General features: G+C 39.2%; 1 protein-coding gene across 1 annotated transcript; it reads right to left on the bottom strand.

The window, feature by feature from the left end:
• Positions 1-220: 220 nt before the first annotated feature.
• Positions 221-5,371, bottom strand: RFXAP (regulatory factor X associated protein). The gene is made up of 3 exons (XM_081327276.1): positions 4,608-5,371; positions 2,244-2,351; positions 221-1,200 (listed from the first exon to the last, which is right to left on the bottom strand). Exons 1-3 carry the CDS (start codon positions 5,142-5,144, stop codon positions 1,090-1,092), a joined length of 756 nt encoding a protein of 251 aa, XP_081183402.1. The 5' UTR covers positions 5,145-5,371; the 3' UTR covers positions 221-1,089.
• Positions 5,372-10,448: the final 5,077 nt, after the last annotated feature.

The following is a 10,448-nucleotide window of genomic DNA, read 5'->3' as shown; positions in this document are numbered from 1 at the left end:
GGTTTTAAAGTTTTAACTTTTGGGCTTAAATTTAATTAATTGTTTTAAATTTATTTTAACTTTTGTATTGTATGGTTTTAATTGCCCTGTAAACCGCCCTGAGTCCTATGGGAATAGGGCGATATATAAGTCAAATAAATAAATAAATAAATAATCAATTATACACGATGGCTTGGATTCAAACTTATAATTAAAATAGAACCATATAATCACTGAGTCCTTGGATTGGTTCATTTTATTGATCTTGACTTAACACTGGAGTCAATGTAATTTGTACAATTACAAAATCTTTAAAAAGTCTGATGTAAAAAAATTAACTTAAATGACATTTTACAAAAAGTTTTTTAAAAAAACTGCATGTTCAGAAAGAGTTCAAAAATTACAAATATACAAAATGATGTTTTAAAATAGTCTTATATAAACTATGGATGTTCCTTAGTACAAATAAGTCATTAAAATGCAACAATAATATAAATAAATATAAATAAATGCCTCAATGAATCCTGGCAGTAATATACTGAAATACACTAAATATTCAACCATGTGTACAAAATGTACATAACATTAATACAAACCTGGAACACATTATTTATAATGTAATATAAAATTATCAATTACATTGCCTGGCAGACAAATCTAACCAGAGTAATGGGACTGTGAGCCAAATGGTGCTACAGTCCCCCAGTTAGTAAAATAAACTCAGATGTGGCTTCCTGAACAAGAAGTTACTGGAGTGGCTCAAAGTTCATGTTTAAAACTTCCATAGAAAGTAACTATTGTTTTCTTCAATGAATGTCATAAAATAATAACTTTATGCAAGGTTAATTTGCATAAAATAAAAAGCAGCTTGTTTGTCAGTTTATCTTTCTCAAAAACATCAATATAACTTCCAAAACGAATCAATGGAAGTTTGTAATTGAGGGGAGAAGCTGCACAAAGCTCATAAAAACAATTTAAAACATCAATTTCAAATAAAACCAAAGGGAAAAAAACAAAAGGGCAATACAGAAAATGAAATTAACTACAACAGTTACAGAAATTCAGTAGACTCCATTATAATAGTATTTACTTCTGCTATGAAATTTGCTGTTACATTGGTGTTCCTGAAAACTGTTGTTGTCTTTGTTCCAATGCTTGTTGACTTAGTAGTTGTTGTCGTTTTTGCAGAAATTGTACAACTTCAGGACTTCTCAGAAGTGACTACATAGAAACAAAAATGTAAGTCTCCCCATTCTAATCCTGAAACGGCATAAAATACTGTACATGCAGAGTCGCCACATAGCCACATTAGACATATTGTATTCAGTGGGACAGACCAATTAAATAAATAAATACTTTACCTGTTAATTTAGATTTCTCATTTTAATTTTTTTGCCTTTATATATTAGATCCCATATAGTTACAGATTTAAGGGCTCCCGGGACACACTTTGATCTGCAGTAGCTTTACTTTGCAGAATTCTATTCAAGAGTTAACTATTCCTTATCTCTTCCAAGGTGGAAACAGTAACTTAAGACCCACAAAAACTCTTGGGGCCTCTTTAGAAGCATAATCTCTACTGCCATTCCAATTTCCATCTTCTTCCATTTCCATGCTGGGGGAGGGGTTACAGAATGGCAGAAACAGATTAGGAATAAACTTCCCAAGCCAGATTTTCACTGGTGCAAATCCTGTTCACACCAATGTCCTTGTTTTTGTTTGGTGGGAGAGAGGGGGAGAAAAGCAAGATCCTTCCTAACTCCATTGTACCAACTGAGAGGACTATAAAAATAAATGGGCAACAATCACAAGTCATGCATTGCTACTGCAGAAAAAAAGAGTCATCTGATTAGGAGATGACTGAGTCATTCAAGTTTGTAAATGGCAAGAAGCACCTCAGATGCTGTTATCTGCCCCGCTAGAAGTTTCACCTTTGCCAATTTGAACAGAACACTTCCAGAACATATTGGCTTTTTTACTGACTGGCAGTAGTTAAGAATATATAATTCAGCAATGTCTGGAAACCTGTAACTTTCACCAGCAACAACCTGCCTAGTCAACAGTAAGTAGAAGGAAGGCTAAAAGTTACAGTGCAACAACCTCCTGAAACTCAGTGTTTCTCAATGTTGGGCTAACAACATATCACAAATACATGTCTTTTTAAAAAGCTCTTATGAAAGAAATGTTGCAGAACAGTTTTATCCCATTTTACTAGTATACTCATCTCATAAAGCAGCTTTTCAGAAATTAATCATAGCACTTACCAGCCTTTTCTGATTTAGCACCTGTTCCAAAAGTGTAGGTTTTGCAGGCCGATCTCCAATATTACCTGTTCTTTGCTTTGATACAGAAACGGACGTTTCAGTGCAATCCTTAGCATGTACACAAACACAAAAAAGAGGAAAAGTAAATTCTATTTGTTCCATCAGAAAAATATCTACATTACTTTAGAGGTAGTCTATAAGTGAACCACATATTATTTGACTACAGTATTTCATTTCTCTCAATAGTAAAACATATTTTGAAAATAGAGCCTAATGATAAATCTGTAAGTTTTCTTTATCAAGCAAGTAATGTACTTAACACAGAATAGTGGGTATATGGTGTAACTTTAGTTACAGACTAAATTTCAGACTTTTAAAATAAATATTAGAAACTAATTGTTAAATCTCTAGTAAAGATAAGTATCAAAGAATTCCAAGTCTACTTTCCACAGAAGATATTTCTCTCATACTTTAATCATGTGAAATCTATTTTAATTTTAAAGTCAGAAATATTTGAGATATTAGAAACATTTTAAAAGTAAGAATCCCACCAAATTATTTTTGTAAATAACTTCTGTTCTAGCAGTGAGGTTGTAATTGCACTGACCTAGACATAATCCATTAAGAAACTTGATAGAAATTTGTTTTAAAAAATTTGTATATTGATATCCCTGGCCTATAACTTCACAGGTTGATGAAAGTTTCACCAAGTGTTCAAAAATCAGCCAGCAGCTTCATTTAACAATAAACATTTGGAATACAGCATCCAGTTTTGGTCACCACAATGTAAAAAAGATGTTGAGACTCTAGAAAGAGTACAGAGAAGAGCAACAAAGATGATTAGAGGACTGCAGGCTAAAACATATAAATAACAGTTGCTGGAATTGGGTATGTCTAGTTTAATGAAGAGAAGGACTCTAGGTAATATGACAGCAGTCTTCCAATATCTCAGGGGTTGCCACAAGGAAGAGGGAGTCAAGCTATTCTCCAAACTTCCAAAGCGCCCAAAGGCAGGACAAGAAGCAATGGATGGAAACTAATCAGAGAGAGAAGCAACCTAGAACTAAGGAGAAATTTCCTGACAGTTAGAACAATTAATCAGTGGAGGCAGTGGAACAACCTGCCTCCAGAAGCTCTGAATGCTCGAACACTGGAAGTTTTTAAGAAGAGACTGGAAAGCCATTTGTCTGAAATAGTATAGAGTTTCCTGCCTGAGCAGGAGTTTGGACTAGATGACCTCCAAGGTACCTTCCTACTATTATTATTATTATTATTATTATTATTATTATTATTATTATTATTATTATTATTATTATTATTATTATTATTATTATTATTTATATTATTATTATTATTTGAAAGCAATCAGAAAGTACAGGTTTCCTTGTTCATTCAGATGAGTACTACATGTTTCATCACAGGAAACAGAATAATCAGTTGCAAGATGCCCAGAGTAGCCCCACTGCAAAATGGGCAGCAATACATTTAACAAATTAATAATAACATATTAGTAAGCCTGGTTACAAATAAATACCAGAAAAAGTTATGTGAGTTTTGGATAGAATAATTAAAGCAGCCATGTTGTTGAAACCTATTCTAGGCTATGGCACCAGCGGAACCAAAGTGGATTTGCATTATGTACCCAGATAGCAGCATCAACAACACAATTAATAAACCTAGTGGACTAGTTTGGACTCAGATAGTAAAGAAGTAAATGATACTGTAACAACAGCCTACAGCAGGGGTCTTCAAACTTGGCCCTTTTATGACTTGTGGACTTCAACTACCAGAATTCCTCAGCCAGCGTGCCTGGCCGAGGAATTCTGGGAGTTGAAGTCCACAAGTCATAAAAGGGCCAAGTTTGAAGACCCCTGGCCTACAGGCTGCCATTTAGAAAAGCGTATGGGGTAGGCGACCTCGGCTCTTTTATGACTCATGGACTAGAGCAGGGGTAGGCAACCTCGGCTCTTTTATGACTCATGGACTTCAACTCCCAGAATTCCTGAGTCAGCTATGCTGACTCAGGAATTCTGGGAGTTGAAGTCCATGAGTCATAAAAGAGCCGAGCTTGCCTACCCCTGGACTAGAGGATTTCCTTCAAGGAACTTTGGTCTGTCACTACAGTGTTGCGTGGGCAAGACAAGTAGAGAGATACGAAAGAATGAATTGTTCTTGCTGTAAACTGCTTTCCGAAATCATGCCTCCAAATACGGAGCTATCCTTTACCGAACGAACCAGACTGGATCACTTGGGTCTAACCCGGCAAGCTACTCTTATTGCCCTGCCAACTCGATGTAGTTTAAACTAAACTCAAGTACCGTAAGAAGAATGCGGCCCGTCGCTATGACCGCTCCTTCCCCTTACCTCAATGCGCCCACCGCTCCCCGAAAGCGCAGCTCCAGACGCCGCCGCCGCCGCCGACGCCACCACAGCGGTAGCCGAGCAGGGGACGTTGCCGCCGCCGCCGCCCCCTGCGCCGCCTCCTCCTCCTCCTCCGAGGGCCTGGTCGCTCTTCTTCCGCTTGTACTTATCCTTGTACATCTTGTTCCGGTGCCTCTTGCACATCCAAGGTTTGCGCTGCTTGGCCACTTGGGTGGTGGTCTCGTTGCAACCCTCGTACGTGCAGCTTTTGCACCCGCCGCCGCCTCCCGACTGGGCGCCGCTCTCCTCCTCGTCGTCCAGGTCCTCCAGGCCGCCGGCAGGACTACACGCCCCGTCCGCGCCCGTCGCCCCGGCGCCGGCTTCGCTATCCCCTTCGGCGTCGCCCGCAGGCCCCAGCTCGTAGAAGAGCATGAGGCCGCCTTGGGCGGAGGGCGCCTTGGCGACAGCCTGGGCGGGCTGCACCACCTGAGGCTGCAGCATGGCGCCCACCGCCTCTCCGTCCCCGCCGCAGGGCTGCATCACCAGCAAAGTGAGCGACTGCGGCGGGGAGGGAGAAGGGGAGGAAGAGGAGAAAGCGGCAGAGCTGCCGCTGGTATTTCCGGGAGCCTCCGTCCTGGCCGAACCTTTCGCAGCCAGGCCGCAAAGGCCACGGCTGCCACAGCAACGGCAAAACTCAAGACGCGAGCCGTGACAGCTCGCCAGCTAGTACGCAGGCGCGAGAGTGGGCGTACGTCACCTCCGCTTCTCTTCGCCGGAAACCGGGGGGGGGGGCGGCGCAAACTCAAAAGTTCGCGGGGGAATAGGAGCGCGTCTGGTTGTCGCGTTGGTGACTTGATTGACTGCGCTAGGCACGTCAGGCGCTCCCGCATTACTGTATGGCAGGGATCTTCAAACTTGGTCCTTTTATGACTTGTGGACTTCAACTCCCAGAATTCCTCAGCCAGGCACGCTGGCTGAGGAATTCTGGGAGTTGAAGTCCACAAATCATAAAAGGGCCAAGTTTGAAGACCCCTGCTGTATGGGAAGCTTTGGGAAAGGGCGATTGTCAAGACCACCTTCATATTGTTGTCAAGAACGTTTTCTTGCATTTTATCCATAAGCTGTAGGTTTGGTTAAAAACTGCTGCTTAACAGTTTGGGGTGAGTAATTTATGTCCCAGGTATAGTGCAGTATTACATCTCAAAGTCCAAATATTCTTTTTAAAAATCCAGGTTTTCAAGAGCTTTTAAATGTCATAAGTGAAGTCCGGGATCTATTTGGGAGGCATCAAACTGTTTGAGATCGTTGTATTGTCTGAAACTGGAATAGCCAATTGAAACTTTGGATATCACAGTTTGATACAAATACCTAAGATTTCTGAATTGCTATCCACATCGTAGTAGCTTTTAGATTACTCTAAATCTAATATTTTTATAAACAATGAAAGAATGTTGGTAAAGATATTTGCAATGACACTGCAATGAAAAGTTGGATACTAATGGTCAAAAGAAACCTATTAAGTAAGTTTCTTATGATCCTAAGATGAGACTACTAAATACAATGTTATCTACATTGACTGGAGATCTCAGAATATAAATTTGATTAATAAAAATAAAATGTTTTATAGGGCTGGCTAACAACGTGATAGTACTGGAAGTAGTGAGAGGACATTTATTATGTTTTTCCCTATTTTATTTAAGATCTAGACCACAGGTGTCAAACTTGCCAGGTCACATGACGTGCGGCGACGTATCGCAACTTTTTTTTCATCGCCAGAACTGGGGTGAGCACGGCCTCTGAATGATGCAACTGTCCCACGGGCTGGCAGTTTGATTTAATATAGTAATGTGAATACTTTAATAATTTAAAAGGGATCAAGTCAGATGGCATGCGGGTATAATAAATTATTATTAGTTCTTGTGATTATTCTGCAATATTCAGTAAAAATGACTCACAATAAAAGAATAAAGACATAAAGACAAATAAGAGCATAAGCAGCCACAAAACAGTAAGTGTACTGGTTGCTGTTCATTTCCCAAAGACCTCCCTGGAATTAAAAGTTTTTAGAAGACCAACAGTGAGAGTGCCAGTCTAATCTCAAGTGGGATGGTATTCTCAAAATAGGGGCTGAAACAGAAAAACAATTGCAAGCATTCATTCAATGATAGTTCAAAGTTAAGGTGTTGAACAAGGGGGACTTGCAACTGTCCGCAAAGTTGTGGCCCTCACAGTGTCTCCACAATCATATAATGATTCGGGGCCTTGGCAATTGGCTTGCAATTATGATGGCTGCAGCATTCTGCAGTCACATAATTGCCATTGGTCACCTGCCCTGCCAGCTTCTCACAAGTATAATTAACAGGGAAGGCAGGAGATTGCAATTCAATCCTGGGCCCTTTGTGGTTTTGCCCATACACCCACCAGCACTCCATAGTATCTGCCTGTGGCACTTCCTCATCCTCCATAGCAACTGCCCACAATGCTCACCTGCTCACAGCTCTCAGCTGTTTGTCTGGAATTCCTGCCTCTTTCCATGTTAAGGTCCTTGGTTAACAAGTTGTACAGTCTTAAGGTTACATCGATAACAGACTGCCAGGATTGCATCACTAAGTGATAACAGTTGCATGATATTGCCTTGAAGTCATTGAGACTGTGTTGCTGTCATCGTGTCTTGTACTCACTGAAGTCAAATTGGCATTGTTGTGCCCTACACTCATTGAAGTCAAGATGCAATTGTCATGCATTGTACCCATTGAAGTCAAGTTGCATTTGTCATGCCTTGAAACCATGTCTTTGTTGTGCCTTGAACCTATTGAAGCCAGATTGCCTTCCCAATGCCTGGAGTCTGGGGAGTTGTGGTTGCTTTTGTTGGGCTTGCAATGAGCAGTTGCTGTTATCCTGCTTGGAGTTCACTAATTCACCTTGCTGTCAAAATTACGACAGTACTAAAATGGATTTTTGATTTGTGCCTAAACTTATGGCCATTGCAGCACCACCATGGTCACATGATCAAAACTTCTACAGAGAGCCACAGGTAGGAGAAGCTGAGTATCCCCTTAGCGCTTTCCCTGGAGATAAAAGCTTTTGAGAAAGTAGGGAGATGGGCTCATGGAATTTGGATAAAATTAATAAGTAGTGGTAAACTATAAGAGTGAATATTTTCTGTATGCAATTTCTATGTTCATATATGATATAGAGAACACAGTACATGTTCTGTCTAAAAACATCTGTCCTATATCCAATGCTACTTTGATATATATAGTACTCAGGATAAAAGAGACAGCAAGGTACAGATTGTATCTATTTGTCATTATCAGCCAATACCAATTATGTTTTCTGAATGAAATATAAAATATATGCTCTTCAACAACTTCATCAATGATTTGGATGAGGGGATAGATGGAGAACTCATCAAATTTGCAGACAACACCAAGCTGGCAGGAATAGCCATCACTCCAGAAGATAAGCTTAAGATACAGAAGGATCTAGACAGACTTGAACATTGGATGATATCTAACAAAATGCAATTCAGTGGTGGAAAAAAGTAAGGTTCTACATTTAGGCAAGAAAAACCAAATGCACAGGTATAGTAGGTGGTACCTTGCTCAGTAGTAGTAACTGAGAGGGTTCTCGGATTCCTAGTGGACAATCACATAAATATGAACCAGCAGAGCGCTGCAGCTGCCAAAAAAGCCAACATAGTGCTAGGCTGCATTAACAGAGGGATAGAATCAAGATCACCTGAAGTGTTAATACCACTTTATAATGCCTTGGTAAGGCCACATGTGGAATACTGCATCCAGTTTTGGTCACCACGATGTAAAAAAGATGTTGAGACTCTAGAAAGAGTACAGAGAAGAGCAACAAAGATGATCAGGGGACTGGAGGCTAAAACATATAAGGAACGATTGCCGGGATTGGGTATGTAGTTTAATGAAGAGAAGGACGACGGCTGACATGATAGCAGTGTTCCAATATCTCAGGAGCTGCCACAAGGAAGAGGGAGTCAAACTATTCTCCAAAGCACCTGAAGGCAGGACAAGAAGCAATGGATGGAAACTAACTAAAGAGAGAAGCAACCTAGAACTAAGGAGAAATTTCCTGACAGTTAGAACAATTAATCAGTGGAACAACCTGCCTCCGGAAGTGGTGAATGCTCCAACACTGAAAGTTTTTAAGAAGAGACTGCACAGCCATTTGTCTGAAATGGTATAGGGTTTCCTGCCTGAGCAGGGGGTTGGACTAGATGACCTCCAAGGTCCTTTCCAACATCATCATCATCATCATTATTGATCCTTTGTAATATATGGTTCAGTTAGAATTATGGACAATCATATCATGCTTTAATTTAGAGTTTAAATAGATATGGCCCTCCAGAGTTTTTCACTTCAGCTTCCTTAAGTGTTCATATGAACTGGTTGGCACAATGCCCTCTTGGGCACCTATTCTTTAAAAAATTTAAAAATAATTCTATACAATTTGATGGGGAGAAAAGACAGAAAACTAGCATTTGTGAAAAATTCGTTGATAATTATATACCAAGGCTGCAATTGTTATTAAAACTCCTTCCATCTGTTCCCTTTGGGGCTAACTATAAAACTAGGACTTTGAATAATGATAGTGTAATTGTTTTCATTTTGAAGAAATAAAATGTGGGCATACATGCACTAAAATGGGTACTATAACACTTGTCCAGTTAGACTAGTGCTTTAACAATAGCCCATTCAGACTGATGAAATCTTCCCCATTTTTAGGATTTATTGGAAAAGAAAGATTATGGGAAAATGAGATGGTTAAAAGATGCTTCATAATATTTTACCTTGTGCGTTAGCTCATTTTGTTTAGTGAAGGAAAACAATACATACTACTGACTTCATTGACTGAATTTCTCTTTTTTCTGTTTGGATTTTCCATCTGTTTAAGAACAAGTTGTAAATTTTTATAAATTTAATATCCAAATGTTTAATTTGTGGTGAAATTGTTTCTTCAGGACTTACTTTATTGTGAAATTTTATCTTCAATTGAGGAAAGTGTGTGTGTGTATAATTTGACTATGGTAACATCACATGCACATATGGGCCTTTTCATCACACCTAGGAATCCATACAAAGGATTGTCAGGGTCCCATAGCTTTCCTAGGTCTGTGAAAGATGCAATCACAAACCATATTTTTATAGTTTTTATAGTTCTACGTGCATAATGATTTTTTTTAAAAAAAACATTGAAATTTAGAAAGTTGTGAATCAGTCCTACTCAATCCTGCCAAACCTATAAGATAAGATAACCTTTTTTGACATTTTGTTCCGTGGGCACAATGATACACATCAAAAATGAAACTTAGTTGCCCGCTCTCAAAGTGAAACACAAAGTGAAACACATACATAACAAACATGAAAAGCTCTGGTAATGAAACTCAAGGAACACAGTAAAAATGATTAAGATTAATCTGATGACAAGAAGGATAGCAACCAGCCTTAGAATTGACAATGAAGACATTGATGTGATAGATAGATTCTGCTTTATGGGATTGACTATCCATAATAAAAGAACTAACAACCAAGAATATACCAGAGGTTAGCACTTTAGAATAGCAATGAAAGCCATGGAAAAGATATTGAGATGCCATGATGTGTCTATGCTTACAAACTTGTTGTATTGTTTTTAAAAAACCTTGTGAACTGCCCTAAGTCCTATGGGAGAAGGGCAGTATATAAGTCTAATAAAATAAAAAAAATAAATAAAAAATTAGAGAAAGATGTTCCTGGAGAAATTTGTCTAATGATTTGCTAAAAGTCTAGACTGGCTTTACAGTCCATAACACTTAAAGAGAAGATCAGACAGCAC

This window comes from Vipera berus (assembly GCF_964194415.1).
Source record: "Vipera berus genome assembly, chromosome: 4".
Taxonomy (NCBI): Eukaryota; Metazoa; Chordata; class Lepidosauria; order Squamata; family Viperidae; genus Vipera; species Vipera berus.
This window is presented reverse-complemented; position numbering and strand designations above follow the sequence as displayed.